This window comes from Pelobates fuscus, chromosome 3 (genome assembly GCF_036172605.1).
Source record: "Pelobates fuscus isolate aPelFus1 chromosome 3, aPelFus1.pri, whole genome shotgun sequence".
Lineage (NCBI taxonomy): Eukaryota > Metazoa > Chordata > Amphibia > Anura > Pelobatidae > Pelobates > Pelobates fuscus.
The window spans coordinates 10,242,828-10,270,371 of record NC_086319.1 but is presented as its reverse complement, the minus strand read 5'-3'; the positions used below and the strand labels follow the sequence as shown (position 1 = coordinate 10,270,371).

Below are 27,544 nucleotides of genomic sequence, written 5' to 3'. Positions count from 1 at the left end.
TCAAATATATAAATATGTATATATATTAAAATTCTACATGTGTATTTATGTAATATTTTTACCTAATTAAGTAATTTTAATGATTGCAATTTGAGGGACCTGCCTGCCAACCCAGGCCGAAAGTCCAGATAATTTAATTTGCTAGCACTGTGTTTAACCCTGTAACTTTCTATGACACCCTAAAATCTGTACATGGGGGTACTGTTTTACTCGGGAGACTTCGCTGAACACAAATATTAGTGTTTCAAAACAGTAAAACATATCACAGCGATGATATTGTCAGTGAAAGTGAATTTTTTTGCATTTTTCACACACAAACAGCACTTTCACTGAGGATATTATTGCTGTGATACATTTTACTGTTCTGATACACTAATATTTGTGTTCAGCGAAGTCTCCTGAGTATAACAGTACCCCACATGTAGAGGTTTTATAGTGTTTGTGAAAGTTACAGGGTCAAATATAAGGCTTGATTTTACTTTTTTTTTTTTTATTGAAATTTGTCGGATTGGTTAGGTTGCCTTTGAGAGCGTATGGTAGCCAAGGAATGAGAATTAGCCCCATGATGGCATACCATTTGCAAAAGAAGACAACCCAAGGTATTGCAAATGGGGTATGTTCAGCCTTTTTTAGTAGCCACTTAGTCACAAACACCGGCCAAAGTTAGCGTTTCTTGCATTTTTAACACACAAACAAATATAAATGCTAACTTTGGCCAGTGTTTGTGACTAAGTGGCTACTAAAAAAAACTGGACATACCCAATTTTGAATACCCTGGGTTGTCTACTTTAAAAAAAATATGTACATGTTAGGTGTGTTTCGGGGATTTATGACAGATAACGGTGTTACAAGGTCACTATTGATACATTTAAAATATATATATATTGAAACAGCAATTTCCTACTTGTATTTATAGGCCTATAACTTGCAAAAAAAAGCAATAAAGCATGTAAACACTGGGTGTTTTTAAACTCGGGACAAAATTTTGAATCTATTTAGCAGTTTTTTTCATTAGCTTTTGTAGATAAGTAAAAGATTTTTCAAGTAAAAGTCCAAAAACATGTTTGTTTTTTTTAATTTTTCACCATATTTTATTATTTTTTTTAAATACAATATTGGACATAATACAAATAATGGTATGTAAAGAAAGCCCCTTTTGTCCTGAAAAAAACAATATATAACTTGTATGGGAACCGTAAATGAGAGAGCGGAAAATTACAGCTAAACACAAACACCACAAAAGTGTTAAAACTGCTCTGGTCCTTAACGTACAAACATCGCAAAAACAGGCCGGTCCTGAAGGGGTTAAGGGGTTAAGTTTAAGATCTACTTAGAATTGTAATGACAATTCTTACGTTAGTAAATAAGCCTGTAAGTGACGGAGTTCCGGAGTAATCTGTCCACTCAGATCAAACATGCATGTTGCTGTGTGTGAGGAGATAATATAAAATATTTATAATATGCCTTAGCTTGTTCCAATCCCTGTGCTTCATGCTGAGTGACTTCATCTTTATTATTCGTTATTTTAACTGTTATCATGTGCATCTCAGGAGTGTAACTCACACTAATCTCAGAATTTGATATCTATGCTGTGGTGCTGTCCTAAAATTAAAGGAAATTTAGCCCTATTCCCAACTTTACCGTAAACCTAACCCAAATACCTAAACAGAATTATTCTCCTAGCATTAACCCCAATATTGACACTAAACCTAAAACAAATAACTATCTTTACCTTCAACCTAACCTTCATACTCATATTAACCCTAATCCTAACACATATTATTATTATTATTATTATTATTTTATTATTTATATAGCGCCAACAAATTCCGTAGCGCTGTACAATGGGTGGACTAACAGACACATAATTGAGATCAGACCACTGGACGTACAGGAACAGAGGGGGTTGAGGGCCCTGCTCAATGAGCTTACATGCTAGAGGGAGTGGGGTATAGTGACACAAACGGGTTAAAGTAGGGGAATTAAATAGTTTGTTAGAGAAGGGTTTATTGAGTGCTTGGTAGGTCATTTTTGACAGTTGCAGGAAAGGAGTCATGGGGTCCTAACCTTAACCGTAAAACTCACCTTAATACAAACCCTAACCTTAACCCTAATAGTCACATTTATACTAAAATAACAGAATAACAGTGAAATATAGAATATGTCAAAATAATGATATCTCAGCGTTCTGAACACTCACCCTTTGGTTTTGTATATTATTATGATTACCTCTAAAACTCTTGATGTTGCCTTTTCTTAATACACTATAAACTGTTTGCTATGTTTGACTACCTCTCTGTCTGTTTGTCTGTCTATTTATCTATTTTAGTGGATACAAACAATGTGAGTTATCAAAACAGAACATTATAGGGTTCAGTTTTACAGTCCTTTTTCTGTATGTGTTACAATATTTGGTTCTGATCGGCGTTGTTTAGGAGATCTGTGACTGTCAGACAGGAGTGCGGACAGTGACATTAAAGGTGTAAATATTCAGTAATCACCTCCCTAAATACAGGACCTGGAATGACTTATTGCCAATGTTTATCCCACCCTCAGCGTGAAGCAAACAGCCAGTGATAGATTTGATTTACTTGTCGTTGATCTTATTACACAGGTGAAAATTGCGTACGTGAATTTTGTGAACCACTGCTACGTGGACACCGAAGTGGAGATGAAGGAGATTTACACCAGTAACCACATCTGGAAGCTGTTTGAGAACTTCCTGGTTGACATGGCGCGAGTGAGTGTCCTTGTCTATAAAGTAATTAGTGCTGAATGTGTGAATACTGTGTCATAAACAAGTATCTGATACTTTGCCATTCATTGCCCCTTATTTTCATTCTGCTTTTGTGGTGTGTGACTTATTCCTATCCTACGTCAGCATTTTACTGTCTACTAACCCACCATGTACTTGTCAGTAATAGCCATTTTCTTGCATTGCAGGTTTGCAACACGACCACGGACCGGAAGCATGCAGACACGGCATTAGAGAAGTATGTAACTGAAGCCGTGATGAACATTGTCAGTGGGTTTTTTAGCTCTCCGTTCTCTGACAACAGTACAAGTCTTCAGGTGAGTGCAGTGCAGAAATACAGCCTCACTATAATCTGAATTATAACATCCACATTAAGGAACGCAATGATATATTCATCATGCCCACCTATACCTGAAGACTGTTCCCTGCATCTACAACTCCTTCCATTTAAAACAAATAAATCCCCCCACTCTTCCTTCCACCCTTCCTTGTTCAAGCCATTTAGAATGCGTGCATTATATCACCCTGTTTGTTATAAAAGTGCTGGGTGCAGCTACAGCTGTCACATATCCTTTCCGAAAATATTATTGTGCAATACTTGTACCCATTCCCTCAGTCCGAGTTAGTTAAAGGGACACTATAGTGAGCAAGACAACGTTAGCTTAATTAAGCCGTTTTGGTGTATAGATCATGCCCCTGCAGTCTGACTGCTCAAGTCTCTGCCATTTAGGAGTTAAATCACTTTGTTTATGCAGCCGTAGTCACACCTACCTGCATGTGTCTTACACAGACTTCCTAAACACTTCCTGTAAAGAGTCATCTAATGTTTATACTTCCTTTAGTGTAAATTTACATATTGTGAGTGTGTTCCCCAGTTCAGTTCTCATTATTGTATCTGAGATCTGATTGTTTTATTACTACCCATTCCTCTAGTAGTCCTGCTTCCCCTACAGCTCGGCCTCCAGCTACTCATGTCCAAGGTTCTAACAGAATGTCCCAATAAAGCCAACTGCAGAGGTTGGTACATTTCCAACTGTCTTACTTGGTCATTAAACCAGTTTTCAGCAGCAAAACTACAGTAATCTTTGTTCTCCCAAACACTCGTATTGGGGTAAGTGCAATATCTCACAGCTGCATCGTGGGATAACTTATAGATAGACAGTTTATGCCTGCGCCGTCCCTTTAATCAGTGTCCCGTTTCCTCTCTGTGCTCTTCCCTTTACTTTGCCTACATGTATGGGTGACACGTTTCTTTAATTCTCCAGCTAAATCGCTGGCCCCAGATCATTGTGAACAGCAATAATTGTCCATGTTTTAACATCCAGATGAGTGATTTATTAAAGCAACGCTGCATTTAAATAAATTCAGGGCCATGCGACGAGGTAGGATTAATGAACAGCTGGGCACATTTATCAACGGAAGAACCCTGTTCCTGGAATACAAATTCACACTCAATGCATTGTAAGCTCTTTCTGATTATCAGTGATTAATTGGAAGAAAGTGCGGGATTTCACAGACAGGCCAGGCACAAAACTCTGCAAATTGCAATTATTTTAAAAAAAAAATTAATTTCAGTCTTCAGGTTTTTGGAGGAACTGGACTTTTTGACAAAGAAATTGTAAAACAAAATGTCAAAGTTGGGGGAAAAACCCACACTTTGACCTAAATGTGTCAATTTGGATGTCAGGTCGGTGTTTGGTGAATGAACGTCTTTATGGTTGCTTAGTGCTCGGTGTCTGAGATCCTTTAATGCAGAGCTTAGCGTGACCCTTATTTGGGTTCCATTGCCATTAAACATGCTGTCATTAATCCGATTGTAGAACTCTTCCTAAAATCTAAGGCTGGATTAATGGCACTCCATGTCCTGCTTATTTGGGGGTTAGTTTGCAAATGCCTATTAAAACCACGTTAAACATAAAGTGAGTTGCACTTGGAAATGAGAAGAAGCCAGCATGATATTTACTAACATGGCTGGCGGGTTGGCTACATGGCATAACTCAGCACTTCGATGGTGTTTCCTGGCATAACTTCAGAGATAGCCATCGGCAAGTAATAGCCGCAGACATGAAGCTGTTTATAACTGTAACACCCCTATTTCAATATAATTAATAACAGGTATGTTTGGGGTTTGTTAATTAACACATAAGATCTAAGCGACTCTCCCCCCCTGCGTTTTTTATCTTGCCTACACTGCACGCAGATGAGCATTTTCTACATCCAATTCCAGCATAATTTTGCTGTGACGACTGGTAAAAAGCATGGCATGCTGTATTATTCAGACAATTCCATGATGGTGATATAGATTCGTTTAAGCAAACAAATAAGTTTGAATGACTATCTGTTCCTGTCCAAATTAGAGATGATTAAATTGCGTATACGCAGAAGTAAATTCACACTGACACACGGAGTTCAGGTTAAAAGAACTTCGAGAAAATTTAATGGCATCTGGTTAAAAAGCGGGTATGCAGACCCTTTTAACCCCTTAAGGACACTTGACATGTGTGACATGTCATGATTCCCTTTTATTCCAGAAGTTTGGTCCTTAAGGGGTTAAAGGCAATATTACATCATCATAGAATATCAAGATAACAACAAATAAACATCATTAATTGGATTAGGTGTTAAGTGGTAAGTTAAATGCCCTCCCATCTATATTATTAATTGGCTTAGGGGTTAAGTGGTCAGTTGGGCATCCTCCCATCATGGGATGTCGTCATCTTTGACAGGGAGTGGACATAAGATTCAAGCGCCATTGTTGTTTAGCACGAGGCTCGCTCGATGGGAGGGGGGATCTGGCAGCCAGCCATTTTGAGTACTTGGCACCATTTAGCTTCAAGGTTAGTTTCTCAGGCTTAGTGAATACACATTTTATTAGTACAGTTCTCATGATCTAACTATGGCATACAATGTTTCATATTACAGGAACTTGACAATTCCGGTGTTACTCATATCCTTCTAGAAAATACATTCTCTTTCTAATATTCTAAATGCTGTTAGGAAAATCTGTCATATAATGAAGTTAATGGAGTTAATGGGAAATTTAATAAGGGTTTTAATAATTCTATAACAATGGCATGATCTAGAACAGGCGTGCCAAAACAGTCTTCCAGCTGTTGTAGAACTCAAATCCCATGATGCTTTGCCAGAGATGTAAATAAGAACTTCTGCCTATTGTGTCTATGGCTCTGGGCTTCTATAATTCTCTGGAATGCTAGACAATCCATAATGTCATGATCCAGAAGGTGTCAGTTTGGGGGAGGCAGGGGGGCTGCTATAATTCTGTGGAATGCTGGTGGTGTAGACAATTCATAATGTCATGATCCAAAAGTGTCAGTTTAGGGGGGGGCAGGGAGGCGGGGGGAGGGCGGCAGCTATAATTCTCTGGAATGCTGGTGGTGTAGACAATCCATAATGTCATGATCCAGTAGGGGTCAGTTTTGGGGAAGGCGGGGGGCTGCTATAATTCTGTGGAATGCTGGTGGTGTAGACAATCCATAATGTCATGATCCAGGAGGGGTCAATTTAGGGGCAGGGGGGCTGCAGCTATAATTCTTTGGAATGCTGGTGGTGTAGACAATCCATAATGTCATGATCCAGAAGGTGTCAGTTTAGGGGGGGGGCGGTGAGGCAGGGGGGGGGGGCTGCTATAATTCTCTGGAATGCTGGTGGTGTAGACAATCCATAATGTCATGATCCAGAAGGGGTCAGTTTAGGGGTGGGCGGGGGGGCTGCTTTAATTCTCTGGAATGCTGGTGGTGTAGACAATCCATAATGTCATGATCCAGAAGGTGTCAGTTTAGGGGGGGATTGGGGGGCGGCAGCTATAATTCTCTGGAATGCTGGTGGTGTAGACAATCCTTAATGTCATGATCCAGTAGGGGTCAGTTTAGGGGCGGGCGGGGGGCTGCTATAATTCTGTGGAATGCTGGTGGTGTAGACAATCCATAATGTCATGATCCAGGAGGGGTCAATTTAGAGCGGGGGGGTGGGGGGGAGGAGCGGCAGCTATAATTCTCTGGAATGCTGGTGGTGTAGACAATCCATAATGTCATGATCCAGAAGGTGTCAGTTTACGGGGGGGCGGGGAGGCGGGGCGGCAGCTATAATTCTCTGGAATGCTGGTGGTGTAGACAATCCATAATGTCATGATCCAGTAGGGGTCAGTTTAGGGGCAGGCGGGCGGCTGCTATAATTCTGTGGAATGCTGGTGGTGTAGACAATCCATAATGTCATGATTCAGTAGGGGTCAGTTTAGGGGCGGGGAGGCAGGGGGGGCTGCTATAATTCTCTGGAATACTGGTGGTGTAGTCAATCCATAATGTCATGATCCAGAAGGGGTCAGTTTAGCAGGGGGTGAGGGGCTGCTATAATTTTCTGGAATCCTAGTGGTGTAGACAATCCATAATGTCATGATCCAAAAGGTGTCAATTTAGGAAGGGGGTGGGGGGCTGCTATAATTCTGTGGAATGCTGGTGGTGTAGACAATCCATAATGTCATGATCCAGAAGGGGTCAGTTGACCGGCGGCGCAGACTGGGCACAGTCGTTTATCTGTTCGGAGAGCCTTGCGGGTCGGGCCGGGGGCTGCTATAATGCAGATCAGGCAGCACAGTCCCCCCTTAAACAGTATTAAATAAACATATTCACATATAGTAGATTGAAAGTTTCTTTAACTTGAAATTGAGTTGGATTACGCTACAGAATTTGTTGGTGTTATATAAATAATACAATAATAATAATACCGTACGTTTATTGTTTTTTTCATTGCATACATTTCCATCTTGGGGGTAATTTACTTCTTTTAAATTCTTCATATTTTATTGAAAATCCAGTTTCCATCATTTACAACCACCCTATGAATAATATATCTGCTGCTGGTCTAGTCTTGGTGTGTGACACAGTTGGTACCTTTTTAAACACGTTATGTACACAGTATGCTCACAATTCTCTCTCCACAGACACATCAGCCGCTCTTCATTCAGCTCCTCCAGTCCGCATTCCGAATCTACAACTGTACCTGGCCGAACCCCTCGCAGAAATCCACTGTGGAATCGTGCATTAAAACACTGGCAGAAGTTGGTATGTGTTTGACATCAGGAAATATTCTCCTCGATTTGTAGAACATTGGAACCTTGTTTAAGTGATTTACATACAGGAGCGAGGATCCAATTTGCAGCTCGTTTGGCAGGAAGGAGCACGTTATCGCTGTCTCCAATTTATATTTAACTTTACTGTAGTGATGCTGAAAACTAACAGCAAGATGTATTTCGGTTCTGTAGCTGAATCCATCAACATTCTGTCAATGAATCTTTATTAAGCCCAGGCACTGTGTCTAGACGAGACTGGAGCACACTGCACCGTATTGAAATGCATATTGACTTCAGCCAGGTGTTCCAAACCAGATATTCTGCGTGTCCACAAAGAACATGGGAAGTGATTCTCTTATCCATTTAACTAGTAATAGGTGAAGAGGAAACAGAAATTCAACCAAAATGCCATTAGAGATGAAGTTGCCCCAGCGTTGCAATAAACCCATAGTCTGAGACATCAATAGCTAGTCCTGATATTTGTCACCTACATTCCCCATGATTCTCTGCTAACCTTAAATGGATTGAGCATCTTGGGAAATGTAGTCCGTAATTATCTTTTATGCCAAACATATCCTTCACTAATACACGTGGCTGACCAGCTCTCCTGCCACCCAGGAAATCAGTGTTTTGACAGAAATACTAGATCTGTGGATGTAAAGATAACAAGCCAACACATCTGATCTTTAAAAAGTCAGTTGTGCATTGCTAGGGAATCCACATGAAAGATCTGTTACATCCATGGATTTACTCATTGTGCCCTGAAATGGTTTATAATTCACATTATTGCCTGTGAAACCGCACTATTCTATTTAGTTTTAGTATGAATTGTTTTTAACCATTTCTCCCCCCTATTACATTTCTCACCATTGATCATAAACACTTTCAACATGACCCTTCTTCTCCTATGAATTGCTCGGTTAATGTGTAATTGATATTAACAAAGATTGTCAATATTACTTCAAACAAGATCCCGCTTACTAACTGTAACTGTTTTTTCTGACTAAAGCAAAGAATCGTGGGATCGCGATTCCAGTGGATCTGGACAGCCAAGTTAACACGCTATTCATGAAGAGCCATTCCAACATGGTTCAGAGGGCCGCCATGGGGTGGAGGTTAACGGCGCGGACCGGACCTCGCTTTAAAGAGGCTCTTGGAGGCCCAGCCTGGGACTACAGAAACATCATTGAAAAGCTTCAGGTGGTTTACCGTTCTTTTATTACAGGTGTGAAAGCAATGTTCCGCCTATATCTCTATCCACCTTTAGCAATAATAAAATCTGTATAGGCGAGACAAACATTACCAGAAAATGTAACCAGGCATGGAACAGTAAATGGACACTGTAGGCACTGCAACTGCTTTATATAATTGAAGTGGTTATAGTATCTGAAGTCTCCTGGAACCAACCTTCCATTCAGCGTAAAACACTTTCTAATGTTTGCTTTCATCCCCTCTGTGCTGCATGGGATAGGAGGCATTAATCTGAGCAGCAATGGGCGATTGTGATTGACTGAGAGAGCCAGCTGACCGCTTTTAGCCTATCATAGCGCCCATTTCTGGTCTGAATCAGTATGCATTCATAATATTAACCACAAAGCAGATGCATTGACCGTGCTGGTCCTGAGGTCTGAACATTCACCAAAGCTAAAGCAGCTAAATTACTAACTGAGCCGCTATCCCACCGGCTCAATAAGACCATTACATGTTATTTATTGTGTGTTCTGATATTTCAGTGAGAACACTAGGGTATGCTGATAGTATTAGAGAAGGTTTGTGGGGGCAGCGTACGTTTTAGGGCATCCCCAATTTGAGCTAGAATACCAGCAGTTTAATGGCCTCCGTTATACAATTATATTGTTTCCTTCTGGTGAACATTTTACTCCCGCCCCAACGGGACCATTTTCCTCCCCTCTCCGAACGGGACCATTTTCCTCCCCCCTCCGAACGGGACCATTTTCCTCCCCCCCGAATGGGACCATTTTCCTCCCCCCCGAACGGGACCATTTTCCTCCCCCCCCGAACAGGGCCATTTTACTCCCTCCCCCCCCCCGAACAGGATCATTTTACCCCCCCCCCCCCCGAACGGGACCATTTTACTCCCTCCCCCCGAACTGGACCATGTTACTCCCATCTGATTATTTGTTGCACAACTGACCGCATATTATTCTAGATCCTCTCTCAGCCTAAGATAAATCGAAGCTTCCATGGAAGCTTTTCCTCTATATTTCCTTCTATGTAATCATTGATATCATTACTCTATAGTAAAGCCAATCAGACCTTTGTAACTTTCAACTTCAGGCCACTCAGTAATTCACAGAGTAATTCTTTCAATTTAACGTTTTCAGCGATATCCATTTCGCCTTTTAACCTGAATGTAATTTGGGTTGAGTGAGTCCATTCATTGGCTGCTATGTAAGATTTGAAATATGTTTTCTTTTTTCAGGATGTTGTGTTATCCCTGGAGCAGCAGTTTAGCCCAATGTTGTTGGCTGAATTTTCGGTCCTCGTTGACGTTCTGCACAGTCCTGAGCTCCTGTTCCCAGATGGAAGTGATGCTCGAATCCGATGTGGAGCTTTCATGTCCAAGTAAGCGCAAAAACGCATAAAGAATTTAACAAACAACAAAAAATATAACAAAGACTGTAAAGCTTAAAGTTAGCGTTCGGGCTAATGCCACAATGACGCTAAATCTGTCGACTCCTAGAACGGTGTAATCCTTTGCATCCCTGTCCCAAACACTGTAACAAAACATGCAACACAGAAGATTCAGTTCATCTTAAATTAGCATGTTCCATAGAAATCTCTGCCCAATGATAGCAAACCTAATAAATGTTTCCACCCTTTAATTAAGGTTGATTAATCACACAAAGAAACTGATGGAAAAAGAAGAAAAACTTTGCATCAAAATACTCCAAACACTTCGTGAAATGCTGGAAAAAAAGGATAACTTTGCGGAACAGGTAGCGTCTTCTTTTTCTGCCTTTCCATATTACGTGTAGCTAAGACTTTATATCGTATATTATAGTATCCCGATTTCCCTCTCATTTCACAGCTCAGTCTCTATGTCAGCGCAGCCGTGTGTTTACAATAATTAGCTCGTCATACAAACCTTCATACAATGGTTTGCACACTTTGTCTGTCTGTCTGTCTCGCTCCATCTTTCCTTCCATGTGTCCCTCTGTCTATCTTTCTGTGTGTTGGTCTGTCTCCCTCTCTGTCTTTCTCACTGTGTCTTTGTCTTTTAAGGCAGTCTGTCACTGGCTACGATACAGTGTCACTGGCTACGATACAGTGTCACTGGCTACGATACAGTGTTACTGGCTACGATATGGTGTTACTGGCTACGATACTGTGTTACTGGCTACGATACTGTGTCACTGGCTACGATACAGTGTCACTGCCTATGATACTGTGTTACCGGCTACCATGCTGTGTTACTGGCTACCATACTGTGTTACTGGCTACCATACTGTGTTACTGGCTACCATACTGTGTTACTGCATACGATACTGTGTTACTGGCTACCATACTGTGTTACTGGCTACGATACTGTGTCACTGGCTACCATACAGTGTTACTGGCTTCGATACTGTGTTACTGGCTATGATACTGTGCCACTGGCTACCATACAGTGTCACTGCCTACGATACTGTGTTACTGGCTACCATACCGTGTCACTGGCTACGATACTGTGTTACTGGCTATGATACCTTGCCACTGGCTACCATACAGTGTCACTGGCTACCATACTGTGTCACTGCCTACGATACTGTGCCACTGGCTACCATACAGTGTCACTGGCTAGGATAGTGTGTCACTGGCTATGATACTGTGCCACTGGCTACCATACAGTTTCACTGGCTACCATACAGTGTCACTGGCTACCATACCGTGTCACTGCCTACGATACTGTGCCACTGGCTACCATACAGTGTCACTGGCTAGGATACTGTGCCACTGGCTACCATACAGTATCACTGGCTAGGATAGTGTGTCACTGGCTATGATACTGTGCCACTGGCTACCATACAGTGTCACTGGCTAGGATAGTGTGTCACTGGCTATGATACTGTGCCACTGGCTACCATACAGTGTCACTGCCTACGATACTGTGTTACTGGCTACCATACCGTGTCACTGGCTACGATACTGTGTTACTGGCTATGATACTTTGCCACTGGCTACCATACAGTGTCACTGGCTACCATACTGTGTCACTGCCTACGATACTGTGCCACTGGCTACCATACAGTGTCACTGGCTAGGATAGTGTGTCACTGGCTATGATACTGTGCCACTGGCTACCATACAGTTTCACTGGCTACCATACAGTGTCACTGGCTACCATACCGTGTCACTGCCTACGATACTGTGCCACTGGCTACCATACAGTGTCACTGGCTAGGATAGTGTGGGCTATGATACTGTGCCACTGGCTACCATACAGTGTCACTGGCTAGGATAATGTGTCACTGGCTAGGATAATGTGTCACTGGCTAGGATAGTGTGTCACTGGCTATGATACTGTGCCACTGGCCACCATACAGTGTCACTGGCTAGGATAATGTGTCACTGGCTAGGATACAGTGTCACTGGCTAGGATAGTGTGTCACTGGCTATGATACTGTGCCACTGGCTACCATACAGTGTCACTGGCTAGGATAGTGTGTCACTGGCTAGGATACAGTGTCACTGGCTAGGATAGTGTGTCACTGGCTAGGATACAGTGTCGCCGTCAGAGCTGGCCGCGGGTCTCGTGAGATTTACACTGGGGAGCTGGAGGAGCTGCAGGGAGGTGAGTAAACGCTTGCTGCCCGCCACCCCAGGCCCGCCGGGCTTGTAATGAGCCCGGCGGTCCTGGGAGGTATTATCGAAGCACCCACTCCCTCCCTCTTCTGCTGGGTATATTTATTCGAGTATAACGCGCACCCCTAATTTTAGATTAAAAATCGGTACAAAATTTTGCGCGTTATACTCGAATAAATACGGTATCTATATTTTCTTTACTCTTTGGGGTAAACTTGGCAAAAAATTAAATAAAAAGTGTGTTTGATCTGCAATAATGGTGCTGCGGCTGAAAAGAACAGTTGTTGCAAAATGCAAAAAGAGAAATGCATGCACATAAAACAAATTGTCTCCATCTTTCACGACTACTTAAAAACAATTACCGTATCCCAAGGGTAAAATATGGGAACGGGTCGACCCACTCTGGCGATACCAGTACGACAAAGCATGGGTCCCAGCATAGCAGTAACACGCTGGCTGCTTTAACCTGCTGTATTATCACATTAGGTTTGGAAGACTGCACAGCGTGAGAAATCAGTTGCGTCCTGTGGATTTGGCAGCGCGGCTCAGCGCTGCTGACTAAAGCTCTTTGTACCTTTTAATGCATTTTTTCGCAGGCCATTTTTCAGACTGTATCACCTGTCACAGTAATTTCCTGGACACTTACATCCTTACTGGAAAGAGAGATTGAGTAGGACAGAATTATGAAGTAAAAGTAACGAAATCATTTTTACTGAGTTTTCCTGTCAGCAATCAGACCGCGCCGCTGACATAATTAGTCCGCTTGTTTTAAGCGAAGGCCTGATGGCAAAGCAGTATCTCCCTGTTAACCCTTTCCCTAAAATGATGGTAACCTGGATGGGTAACGTTTGTCAGTCCATGCTGTTTACCAAAACATCGCATAAGACGTTGGCTGGTTACACTTGATGGGATTCACAGTCCTTAGTTTTCCATCACAGCTCAGCGGACAGAGCTTTATAGGTCGTATTACCAAGTTGCAGATTTGATACGTGGCAGGCCCGCACAACATTTTATCCTTCCTAGGTCGGTAGAATGAGTATAATTAATTAATAATAAAATAATTCAATAATATCTAGACACCAAGAAATATGTGGAAATGCCTGCCATGCTAAGTGGCCCTTTTTTTGTTAAATTCTTTGATTTTATCAATGTATTATATATTTATTATAACTGTCTACACTGCGGATTATGATATTCCACATCAGCCACATCAGCCCCACCCCAATATATACAGTAAGGGTATATTAGCCCCAATATATACAGTAAGGGTAAAGGTCAGTGTAGGACCCGCCCAGGGGGGTCTGCCTTGACGTTGGCAGGCGGGCATTCCTTCCAATGCCCATTGGAGTAACTAAATGACCTCCATTTGTTTAAATATACATAGGGATTTAGGAGAGAGCGCACGTAACCTTTTCTTTGGTAATTACCAAGTTCTGTCTCTCTAATACACCAGGTTCCGCAGTGTTGCACTTGGTAACAACTGGCAGGTTTGCTGGTTACAACTTAAACCGTAAATTGTGACACCTGCATCAGAACAAATCCGGAATCTCACACTGAATAGGAACTGAACAGTGATCTGGATCAACAGCAAAAACAGATGTGAGGAAGGCTGAACTTGATGGACGCAAGTCTCTTTTGAGCCATGTAACTATGTAACTATGATCTATAAAGCGCTGCCGGGGTGACAGATCAATGTCACTAAAATTCTGTAATATTGGATTAACACCAGACGTTTTATCTACTTCGCAGAGTCTGATGTACTTGTAAAATATTATAATAAGAGTTGCCATATCCGAAGATCTTGTAGTGCAGTTAAATTTTATGACTGTATTTGGGTTAAATACATCTTAATTCTCTGTAAATATCTCACTCTGAAAGACTTCCTCTCTCTGCTCACATTCTGCTTTAACTGTCAGTTTCTTTATGGAATGTTTCGGAACTCCTAGGTTCTTCCTGTTATGGATTGCGTTCATCTTAAAGGCGCTGTTATTAGCCAATACAGGATAATGAGCCCTACTCTCTCAGCCCAGCGCAGTGGGTGTTACCGAGTGTGACACAGACTGTAACTCTCTGCCTTGGTGTTGGCTCTGGGTTCATTTCTCTTTTAGGGTTTTCAGTAAGTGTATTTTTTAGATTAGAAAGATGTATGGGAGTGATCGGATCAACAATCTACAGCATGTTGAAGGCAGTTGCCCCTAATATTACACCTTCCCACGTTGTTCGAACAAGCAGAAGGGGTACATTTGGACAAGTACCACAATTTGGGTGGGATCGTTCTTGGACACCCACCATTTCTCTGTGTGTTACTGCAATGTAGGTGCAGTGTCCTTGTTAAATCTGCTGCCCATAGATTTCCCTGTAATAAGAATTTATTTCTATTCTCTATAATTTCAGAATATTTTTCATTTCATCCTCTCCTTTTTGTCATCGTTCCACGTTGTTGAAGTCACTACACCCCATCTCTCAAACACCGTGTTTTCTCCTTGTTTTGGGTCTCCTTTCCTCCCCCACCTGTCTGCCCCCGTTTCCTTTCGATCTCTGTATCGCTTTAAAGCTGTACTTTGCCAGCCATTGAGTACACACGCTTGCTGTGTGTGCTCAGCTCTCCCCTGCATGTGACTGTACATGTGAATCGGACGTGCACACTGAGGCTGCAGGACGTGATTGGAGAGACGCAGCCTGCCAAGTCAATGAGGCAAGTGAGAGCACAGCCGTCCGAAGCCAGCAACAGCATGTGATTATGTAACGCCTGCAGCGTCTGGCGCATCACGTGGCGAGCAGCGCTCTTGGCCCTGAAATTCAATTAGATTGCTTTGAACGATCGTGACTCTGCATGAGATAAGCTTTTTTTTCCTAGTCTATGCTAGAAAGCAAATGGCTTGATTAGCTGCAGATGAATTGATGAATTGTTGCTGAAGCCAGTAAGAGCCTGTGTGCATTGTGTATACATCCGGGACTCGGCAAAAGGTTCAATGCACCCATTATATAACCCAAATCGCAGCCGAGATCACAGCGAGACACAGGCTGTCCTACCTGTGACCCTTTCATTACTGGAATTAAACGTCCACACGTACTGCATTATAATCCACCTTTATCTCAGTCGTTTGATTATTGTAATGCTTATTATATTTGGGACATTACGTTACACACACAAGTGGGCCATTGGGATTTTAACTCTTAGCACAGACAAAAACTCATTCTGAAACAGGGCTTCTTTAGCTCTCCTAGCGCTGAAAGAGTTACCGTAGCGTGGAGTGTTTCCAATTCTCGTGTTTTGGAAACATTTACCATGGTTCATGCCAGGACTTGTTCCCTGCGCCGCGGTTAGTCAGAGCCGTGGAGTGAAAGCAGATCTTTGCTGGCCGAGGAAAGTTGCCAGCCATTGGCATGTTTTATTGTATGTTTGCTGGAGTTACACAGCCACGATGTCCCCCCAAAATACACACAGAGCTTTATCAGAACCAGGATTGGGGGGTCTCTCTTTAACCCACTCACCACTCCCTTAAAACAGTTAGGTATTAAATAGATGGATGATTATAGATACATGGATCGATATTACATAGACAGATAATTATAAGAAAGATATTACATAGATAAATAATATTATCACATAGAAAGGTAATTACATAGATTGATGGATAGATAGATATTGCATAGATAGATATTGCATAGATAGATATTGCATAGATAGATATTGCATAGATAGATATTGCATAGCTAGATATTACATAGATATTATATAGATGGATAGACATTACATAGATGGATAGATATTAGATAGATGGATATATATAGATGGATATATATCACATATATATTACATATATGGATACATATATAGATGGATAGATATTACATAGCTGGATAGATATTACATAGCTGGATAGATATTACATAGATACATATTACATAGATAGATATTATATAGATGGATATGACATAGATGGATATATATTACATATATATTATATAGATGGATAGATATTACATAGCTGAATAGATATTAGATAGATGGATAGATGTTACATAGATACACATTACATAGATAGATATTACATAGATATATAGATGGATAGATATTACATCGATACACATTACATAGATAGGTATTACATAGATATATAGATGGATAGATATTCCATAAATAGATATTATATAGATGGATAGATATTACATAAATGGATAGATATTACATAGATAGATGGCTAGATAGATAGATGGATAGATGTTACATAGATACACATTCCATAGATAAATATTACATAGATGGGTACATATTACATCGATATATATTACATAGATGGATAGATATTACATAGATATTATATAGATGGATAGGATAGATATTACATAGACAGATGGATAGATAGATGGATATATATTACATAGATATTATATAGATGTATAGATATTACATAGATATTATATAGATGTATAGATATTACATAGATATATATTGCATAGAATGCAGAAGATCCTTAGTTAGGTGAGTGATTAATACATGGATTGCTATGCAGATGTATGAGTGCACTTACAATGTGTGAGGTTTGTTTAGAAGTTGTGTGAGATTGCTAAACAAATGTGCAAGGTAGCTTAGAAAATGTGTGAGATTTTTATACGTGTGTGAAGTTGCTAGGAAGATGTGCAGGTTTGCTAGGAAGGTGATTGAGGTTGCTAGGAAGGTGTGTGAGTTTTTTATAACATGTGCAAGGTTGCTAGGAAGATGTGCGGGTTTGCTAGGAAGGTGATTGAGGTTGCCAGGAAAGTGTGTGAGGTTGCTAGGAAGGTGTATGAGGTTGCTAGGTAGATGTGCGAGGTTACTAGGAAGGTGTGTGAGGTTGCTAGGTAGATTTGCGAGGCTGCTAGGAAGGTGTGTGAGGTTGCTAGGAAGGCGTGTGAGGTTGCTAGGTAGATGTGTGAGGTTACTAGGAAGGTGTATGAGGTTGCTAGGTAGATTTGCGAGGCTGGTAGGAAGGTGTGTGAGGTTGCTAGGAAGGCAAATGAGGTTGCTAGAAAGGCGTGTGAGGTTGCTAGGAAGGCGTGTGAGGTTGCCAGGAAGGCAAATGAAGTTGCAAGGTAGATGTGTGAGGTTGCTAAGTAGATGTGCGAGGTTGCTAGGAAGGCGTGTGAGGTTGCAAGGTAGATGTGCGAGGTTGCTAGGAAGGCGTGTGAGGTTGCTAGGAAGGCGTATGAGGTTGCTAGGTAGATGTGTGAGGTTGCTAGGAAGGTGTGTGAGGTTGCTAGAAAGGTGTGTGAGGTTGCTAGGAAGGTGTATGAGGTTGCTAGGTAGATGTGTGAGGTTGCTAGGAAGGTGTGTGAGGTTGCTAGAAAGGTGTGTGAGGTTACTAGGAAGGTGTGTGAGGTTGCTAGGTAGATTTGCGAGGCTGCTAGGAAGGTGTGTGAGGTTGCTAGGAAGGTGTGTGAGGTTGCTAGGAAGGTGTGTGAGGTTGCTAGGAAGGTGTGTGAGGTTGCTAGGAAGGTGTGTGAGGTTGCTAGGAAGGTGTGTGAGGTTGCTAGGAAGGTGTGTGGGGTTGCTAGGAAGGTGTGTGAGGTTGCTAGGAAGGTGTGTGAGGTTGCTAGGAAGGTGTGTGAGGTTGCTAGGAAGGTGTGTGAGGTTGCTAGGAAGGTGTGTGAGGTTGCTAGGAAGGTGTGTGAGGTTGCTAGGAAGGTGTGTGAGGTTGCTAGGAAGGTGTGTGAGGTTGCTAGGAAGGAGTGTGAGGTTGCTAGGTAGCTAAGAAGTATGTAAACGTTGCTACTCCTGGATACGTATGTCCCTTAACATGACATTAAGCTGGGATGTTGTGTAAAACCAAAGAATTAGCATGGAAAAATTTGGAAAAATCTCATCAGAAATGAGAACAGAGTTAGTGGGGGTGCGCCATTCATTGCTTCCAGCATGTTTCCCTCACAGTCACTCCCGCCAGGAAGCTGTGATATTACATCGGAGACCAGTCTGGATCTCCCATAGTAAATATTCAGGATTTTAGTAAAAGTGATTAAAGTGCAGCTTTCGTAGTAAAATTGTGGGAATGATGTAATTCTGACTCCAGGTGACTACTATGCTATTACTTATAAAGAACAAACAAGCAGTAACCATGGAGACCAAGCTCCACATTTACAATGTTACCCAGTATGACGCATTATACCCAGCACAGTCTCATGGACATAGCAACCATGATGTGACTGCAACTCTCACTACGCTAATCATTTAAATCACGTACATTAATTGGAGTTACAATCCTAAGAAAATAATAATTATTCTGGAATTCTGAATCCCGAGCTAGCACCTCAATCCTGCCATAACTGTGAAACCTTTTCATGGCACAGATTGAGACCTATAGGAATCTTTCCTCTGGTTCTTTAAATCCCGATCCTTACTTAGCGGTTCCGGACCATAAATCTGCCAGTCAGACATTTTCTGTTATACAGTCTGGACAGGAACATTTTTCAAAGTCAGCAGCGCAGAGCGCCAGACTCTGCATCTTTGCGGTACCCGGGGAGGAAAATGTGCTGCTCCATAATCCCAAATCACCTCCTCCCTCTCCTTACTGTGTCTGCACTCGCGCCAACTTCTGTGTCTAGTCCTGCCAAGATGTGCAAGCTGGCTGCCAGAACTTAGATAAATCTCTTTATTATTGGCAGCTGCTTCTCCACATTTTATTTCAGTTCCTCCGCTCTCTCGTTCCCCCTTCCCATATTTAGTTTCGGCACGTTGCAGGACTACCGCCCCCTGCGCAGGCGCACAGCGACTCCAGGTGTTATTATGCTTAATCAGAGTGCGTTGCCAAGCCGTGTTTGTAAATGTTTTAACAGAGGATTTTAGCAGCAGATGCTCTGGCTCAGTGTGTGTCGAACGAAATCACAGTCAGAGGCTTTTATATACTTACTTTGGCTTACTGATTTTTTTTTTTTTTTAAATTCTTTATTTATTTCAAGGCAGTACACCAAAAAGAATGCAAACCTTATAATGCAGTAAGACACAAATAGCATAAAATACTTTCAAAATTGTACAAGCGAGGTGAGAGTATAAAGTAAACGTAGTCATTCTCCAAACGCATATGTCTATCATGTACAAACCGCCACATTCCTTGCTTTATTAGTGCCCCGCCAGGTTTTTAACTAAGAGGGATGAGATAAAAAAAGGACAGACCCGAGATCTGACTAGCCAACAAATCAAGAATTCTCATATGAAGCGTCTACATGTAGTGTCCTATATATAATACAGGCAGGAGTATAATGTTTGGGGGAGCCTACACCCCTCGCATCGAGCCCAGAGCGCCACGTCAGCACCGCCTGCGACTCTACGTATGCGAGGGAGTGTCCCCCTACTCGGCGATAGTTAGACGCCAGCATCAGTCAGATCCGGGTGAAAGGTTATGTGAGGAAACATAGAGGTACACATAACTCCTAGAAAGAACAGAGAAAAGAAGGAGAGGGAGGGATAAAAAACGGGAAGGTAGTAAGGGGAGAAGAGAGGGACAGGAGGGGGAATGACAGGGAACCAATCGCCACGCCCTCAACAGGGCCACTCGTCACAGACCTACAACAGCAACTTAAGGATAAACGACAACACGCCCGTGATACGACATACCGTCGCGCAGGGGTAGTCCGCCTATTCCGCTCGTCTCCACGCCAGACCGCAGGATGGGCATATCAAGAGCTTGAGCAAAGCAGCCGGCAGAAGAGACGGAGAGCCGGGGGAAACCCCCCTCCCCCCCATCCCTAGCTGCCAACTCCACTCTCCATCCACTCTTTTCAAATCTGGAGAGCGTACCCCTGACCTGCGCCGTCAGCCTGTCCATCAGGAAATTATCCCTAATCTTTTGGAGAACTAGGTCCATCGAAGGGATCTCCCTCTGTAGCCAGACCTGAGCTAAAGCTCTCCGAGCAGCTAGGTTCACCTTAAGTATTAATTTCTGTTCCGACCTAGTCCAGTCATCCATGGACCTGGCCAGAAGGAAGACCCAGGGGTCCAGTCGGACCTCTCTATCAAATATATCCCTTAGCAGGTCCGCGATTAGTTTCCAAAATTTTTGCGCCTCTGGACAATCCCACCACATATGAAGGTACGTCCCTTTCTGACCGCAACCTCTCCAACACAAATCGGAAGGCACCCTATGCATCCTGCAGAGCTTTACCGGAGTGGTGTACCATCTAAACATGGTCTTATAAGCCTGCTCCTGCACGGAGACACACATCGACGAGGTCGCCGCGGCCTCCCAAATCTCCTGCCACTCGACCCCCTCCAACTCCTCGTCCAGGTCCGCCTCCCATTGGGCAGTATAAGTGAGATCCCCCCACTCCGTCGTAGTCGTGCTGATATGCGCGTACAAAATTGCGATTAAACCTTTCGGGAATCGTTCTTTTAGGCATAACCGCTCAAAAAACGTGGGCGGGGTCAATGCAGCTGTTTTCACCTCCGGAGTCTGAGCGAAATCCCTCAGTTGGAGGTATCGAAAAAAATCAGACGGACGTAGGGGGGTGCGGGACTGCAATTCCTCAAATGTTACAAACGAACCGCCCTCAAAGAATTGGTAAAACCTCTGTACCCCAGTACTCTCTATCCCCTTAAAATCCCGTGCCTCCATTCCGGGGGGGAATGCCATATTCCTCAAATAAGGAGCCAAAGGGGATATTAGGGGGGACAGGTCATACTTTGAAGCTGCTGCATCCCACAATTTTATAGAGTTATTGATAGCTGGGCACGCGATACGAGCCGGTGGTCTACGGTCCCGAGGGACCCACATGTAGAATTGCGGCAAATCAGCACCCAGAAGAGTGGATTCCAAATCGACCCATCGCCTCTCCCCCACAGGGGAGTGCCACATAGCTACCTGGGTCAGTTGGGCCGCTAGGTAATAAAAATAAAAATTTGGCAGCCCCAAACCTCCCCTCGTTTTTGCCCTATATAGAACGTTGCGCGAGATTCTATGGTTCCTATTCTGCCAGATGAATTTACCCACAGCCTTCTGAAGTGCTCCCAAGTCCGCTTTAGTCAGTCGGACCGGGAGTGCCTGAAACAGGAACAAGATTCGGGGGAGAACGTTCATCTTTACTGAGTGTATTCTGCCAATCCAAGAGATCGGCTTATCCACCCATCTCTCCATATCGTCTATCAGAGTGCGCAGCATGGGAACGTAGTTTTGTTGGAACAGTTGAGAAGGGTCCGCCGTAAGTCGGACTCCCAGGTAAGTAATGAACTCTTTCGCTATACGTATTTTATATGTACGTCCTATAATGTTCAGTTCCGCATCTCCTACCCTCACCGGAAGCACACTTGATTTAGCCATGTTTACCTTATAGCCGGCAATTCCGCTATACTCGTCCAGCAGATTAGCCAGTGCCTCCATGGATTCCAGTGGGTCAGTCAGGGTTAGCAAGATGTCATCTGCGAAACCCGACACGACGTACTCCTGCCCTCCAACCACAACCCCTTTGATATCCGCGGTCTCCCTTATAGCCTGCAGAAGGGGTTCCAGTGAGAGGGCGAACAGCAGGGGCGACAAAGGGCAGCCCTGCCTGGTTCCGTTCCCCAAACTGAAAGGCAGCAATTTGGCCCCCGCTATTCTGACCCGTGCCCGAACATCCGTGTACATGGCTTTGATCGCGGTTATAAACGTGGTCGGGAACCTGAGATGTCGAAGCACTTCGAACAGATATGGCCACTTCACCCTATCAAACGCCTTCTCGGCGTCGAGCGATAGTATCAATGTTGGAATGTCCCTAGCGGATTGTCGCCAGATGAGATCCACATTGCGCCTAGTATTTTCATATAGTTGTCTGCCCGGGATGAAGCCTACTTGATCCGGATGTATCAGGCGCGACAATAAGGGGTTCAGCCTATGGGCTAAAACTTTCGCCAATATCTTGCAATCATGATTGATCAGGGATATAGGGCGGAAGTTTTCCGGGACCATGCCATTCTTACCTGGTTTCGGCAGAAGAACGATATCAGCCAATGACATGTCCCTATCCGGTGCGCCCCCCTCCAATAGATCGTTGAACCACCGTTCCAAATGGGGAGTCAGTTCTTCCCGAAAGATCTTATAGTAGCCCCCCTCAAAGCCATCAGGGCCCGGGGCCTTATTGCCTTTCAACGAGGAGATAGCCGCGTTTATCTCCTCAGCCGAGATCCGTGATCCCAGGGCCTCTGAGTCCGTATCCCGTAAAGTCGGGAGGGACAGACGGGACAAGAACGACCGAGTGTTAGCAATCCCCCTAGAGGGGTCGTCGCCAACCCCCCCAGAGTGATTATATAGTTGGGAATAATAGTCCGTAAAAACTCGGGCAATTTTAGTGGGATCTGTATGGGACGTGCCCGAGGCATCCTTAATGTTCGTGATGTGCGTATTTCTCTGCCTCGGCCTGAGAGACCTTGCCAATAGCGTATCCATCTTGTTCGCTTTTTCGTAAAAGGTCCGCTTGGACCATATAATAGCCCTAGCTGTCTCGTCGAGGAGAGTTTCGCGTATGGACGCCCTTAAAGTTTTAACGGCAGCCAAGGTGTCAGGTGAAGTACTTTGTTTGTGGGCAGTTTCTGCCCTACCCAAGGCCTCTAGGAGTGAAGCCAAACGTTGAGACTTTCTCTTTTTTATTTGCGTGGCCTCCCGAATCAAAATACCCCTGATAACCGCCTTGTGCGCCGCCCACACCGTGGATGGGCGGACGCCCACTTCAGCATTTCTAGCGAAATACTCGGTTATTTCCCCCCTAATTCTCTCCACCAGGATCGGGTCCTGGAGCAGGGAAGTGTTCAATTTCCAAGACCATGGAGAGGCCGTGCACAATTTATCCAAGGTCAATGTTACCTCTGCGTGGTCCGACCAAGTTATCGATCCCACCGTAGAGCCAGAGGTCTTAGGTACCACTTGGGAGTTCACTAGGAAGAGGTCGATCCTCGAGTAGGTATCGTGGGGAGCGGAGTAAAAAGTATAGTCCCGTTCCTCAGGATGATGCGCTCTCCAAATATCCAGGAGGCCTGTGCGCTGAACAAAGTTATATAACAGCTTATCCTGTCCCCCTCTCCCATGGGATCGAGGGAGGCCCTTGCATGGGCCCCTATCCACCGCCGGACACGGAGCTGCGTTGAAGTCGCCTCCAACGATTACCATTCCATGCGGGAGAGAGTTCACCAACTGAGTTATATCATCCCAAAAATCGGTAGAGGGGATGTTCGGTGCATAGATGTTAAGCAGGTGTATCGGGTGTGAATGAACACTCCCCGTCACCAGTATAAAGCGCCCACCCGGATCCGCCTGCACTGTGCCCACTCTGATCGGGCATCGATGATGAATAAGCACCGCAACCCCATTTTTCTTGTTTAAGGCCCTGGCTTCATAGACTGTCCGAAAAGTGTGGTCCTTTAAAGCTAGCTTGGCCGCAGCCGGGATATGCGTCTCCTGCAAGAAAGCTATATCGGGATCAAGGCGTTTAAGTTCCCGAAACATAAGACGGCGTTTAGTCGGAGCATTAAGGCCTTTCACGTTCAAGGATAGCAACTTTAAAGGCATTGGATCCTACAAGTTACCCAGCTAATCTCGCGAGCCATCCTGCCCCGGGGCCAGGCGGCATGGTCTGTTATGGCGTTGCGTACGAGCGACGGTCGGCTCAGGTCTAACCGACTGGAGCTGCAAAGCGCGACACAATTGGGTTCACCCGCCACCCCCACCTGAGGGGTGAGAACAAGGTAAGGGACAAGGAAGGGGAAGAAGGGGGGGAAAGGAAGAAAAGGAAGAAGTGAAAGATACAACATATAGAACAAAGGAAGCCTGGTCTTACCTATAGCCAGGCACGTCTGGGGTGTAAATTCCCTCCCCCTCGGAACCTCTAAGAGGCTCCACAGGAAAAGGAACATAGACCAACTACTTAATGCACCACAAGGGTGCCAAAACGGGCTAATTATGAGATACTAAGTACACAACCGTTAGGTGGGACACCAAGTAGTGTACCCACTCCTACTCCAGGGGGTCCATCCCCCCACCCAGAGCCGCCCCACCAACCCCCCCCATGAAACTCCCTGAAAACCAGGACTGATAACCGACCCCCGGGACCCCTCCCAGCAGCCACGACCCTAGTGTTATCAACGTTATCCAATCTCAACAGGCTCCCCCTCTGATATCTGAGACCTCCAGCGAGGTGCGGCCGACTAGCGTATCGGAGGGCCCCAACCCCCTCCCGGGGTACCCGCCCCCACCACAACCCCGACAGGCTGACCCCAGAACATTTCCCGAACAATGGCACACAATATACAATAAATCTAATCAAGTATGTGATGTAATAGACCCTCCCACCCCAGCCTCCTCCCCCCTTCCCCAACCGAACGGGAATAGGCCCATGGAGGGAAAAGGGCAGCAGTCTGTTAATCGTCCATATTGTGAAGCAACATAGCATACTAGAACCATAGTTAGCATATAAATTCCGAGGCCACCATGGGAGAAGAAACCCGCCTCCCGCGATAGCCAGACTAACAAAGGGTGGGGAGGGGGGCAAAGCGGTCCAATATAACACAATATAAACATTAGACCCCGAACCGACATAAAGGCAGCACGACATAACCAGGTTGCATAAGTCAGCTCAGCCAGGTTGTAGCCCGACGGGTTGAGAATACATAGCAAGAGCAATTCCCCACCCGCCGCCCGCCGCACATAAGAAACCCAGTACATCAAAAGTTCTGCCAGAGTCCCCGAAATCGGGTGTGACGGTGGGGCAGAAGGGGATCGCTGTCCCAAGCGTTGACGGTTTCCACTGCCCCTCCAGAAGAACGCCCTCATAGACAAGCTCGCCGGGCCAAAAACTAAAGGCCAGGGCGGAAGCAATCCCTAGCCCACCCCAAAAGCAACACATCCCAACCTCGACTCAAGGGGAGCGATTGGGAAAAAAACGGGACGGGCCAGACCTTGGTCGTACGGTGAGGTTGAGGGGGGAGCCCGGGAAGACACCAAAAATAAAAGGGGGGGAGAGAAAAAAAAAAAAAAAAAGGAGGGGGGGGGGGGGGGGGGGAGGACCGGACCCCCAGGGCCACCCGCCCAAACCACAGGAGCCCCAAAGAACCCCAGAACCTGGATCCACAGACATCCGAAAAGGAAGATCGCCCGACGAGCCAACGCCATCACTCTCCGGCCGTGAACCAGTCGCGAGGTAGAAGATTTAAGGTTCCCGCCGGGGCAGCCTGCACCGCCAGATCCTCCGGGGCCGGAATGCCCAAGTCCAGCAAGAAGGGGACCGGGTCGCCGCCATCAAGCAGAATTTTGGTACGGCCGGCCTTAAATGCCATCAATCTGAAAGGGTGGCCCCAAGCATACTTGATGTTGTGCCGCTGTAGAAGTTCCGTCACAGGGCGCCACTCGCGCCGCTTCTGCAGTGTAGCCGGGGTTAGATCCTGGTATACAGCCAGCTCAGCCCCCTCGTACACAATGTTATTGTTCCTACCGTGCTTCATGATGGCCTCCTTAGTGGGAAACGAGAGGAACTTGATTATCACGTCTCTCGGCCGCCTATCCTCCGATCGCCGGGCTCGAAGCGCCCTATGCGCACGCTCGATGTGCCAAAGATGATCCGGGATGTCGGGAAGAAGCGGCCTAAAGATATTTACCACCACTTCAGCAAGCGATCCTTCACCCTCTCGTTCCGGGAGGCCGCGGAGACGGATGTTGTTTCTCCGCGATCTGTTGCCGAGGTCATCAATAGCAGATTCGGCGTGCAGCAATCGGGTCGTCAGGAAGTTGATTTGTGCTGCAGCTTCATTGTGGGCCACAACAGTAGACTCCACTCGCTGTTCCAGAGTATCTGTCCTGACGCCCAAGGCCTGGATCTCCATCTTGACTTCGGCTGTATTCCGGGTAATCTCTGCGGCAAGGTAGGTTCTGACTTCCGCCAATTTCGCCAATATTTGGCCCGTATCAGACTCCAGGGCCATCGAGGAGACTCCGCTCCCCGAGCTGGAAGGCGAGTGAGGCGTCCCCCGGCCTTCCCGTCCGCCATCTTGTGAGGCCAAACGCATGGCGCGAGAGGCCGCGAACAGCTCCGTCACCGTCGTACCTGGCTCCGAAGGCTTTTTAGACTGTTTTCTCGGGGCCCGCCTATCCATCTCAGATAGCCCACCGATATCTGGAAATATTTCGGGAGTATCTCCGCTAATATAGGCTGTTGGCACCGTGGTTCAGCGGAGCTCTATCTGGACACGTCCAGCTCGCTCGGCTGCAAACCACGCCCCGGCTTACTGATTTTTTATTTTTTATTTTTTTTACATTATTTTTTTTTTTATACCTGAGGAAATGAGAAGATTTAATAAAGTAATTGAGATCTAGTCAATAAAACAACCCACCGGGGATTCCTTTACCCTACACAGAATGTCAGAGGATCTGAGAATCGGCAAATCTCAGAGAACATCGACTAACTTGCCCCTTGCCCAAGGGCAAGCTACTAAGCTTCTCAGAGTGCTCAAATTCTCTCTTTTATTTTACAGTAATTTAGGAACCAGGGGGCGGAGGTCCTGACTGTGAGAGGTTTGATATGTGTCTTCAGGGAGCTCGCAGTGGAGAAATGTTTGCAATTTGTCAGAGAAGCATGCAACACATTTCTGTGCTCAGCACAACACACTGACACTGAACAGACGCCGTGGCCCATAGGCAGCCTAATCAACAAAGAATAAGGTTTCCCAGAAAAACAAAGAGTAAATATTGAGTTTAAGGAGTGATATATATATATATTGATATATTATTTTATTATATAAAGAAGTAAAAGTACTGGGATAATAAAACGTTTTGGAGAACTAGAAATAACCAACATTTGAATTCCGGCTTATTCACTAAATTCAAACTGTAAATTAAATATAAAAATTTCACAGGGATCAAGGTGGCTAGCTGAGCAAGCAACCAGACGTGCTGATGTGGAGCTCC

General features: G+C 44.7%; 1 protein-coding gene across 1 annotated transcript in view; it reads left to right on the top strand.

Annotated features, from left to right (window-relative positions):
• Positions 1-27,544, top strand: part of ITPR2 (inositol 1,4,5-trisphosphate receptor type 2) — a 327,302-nt gene that overhangs the window by 192,926 nt on the left and 106,832 nt on the right. Inside the window, exons 32-37 of the mRNA XM_063446689.1 lie at positions 2,615-2,740; positions 2,944-3,072; positions 7,713-7,833; positions 8,851-9,041; positions 10,285-10,427; positions 10,693-10,801. Coding sequence (XP_063302759.1) covers positions 2,615-2,740; positions 2,944-3,072; positions 7,713-7,833; positions 8,851-9,041; positions 10,285-10,427; positions 10,693-10,801 — 819 coding nt within the window. The remainder of the gene's footprint in view (positions 1-2,614; positions 2,741-2,943; positions 3,073-7,712; positions 7,834-8,850; positions 9,042-10,284; positions 10,428-10,692; positions 10,802-27,544) is intronic.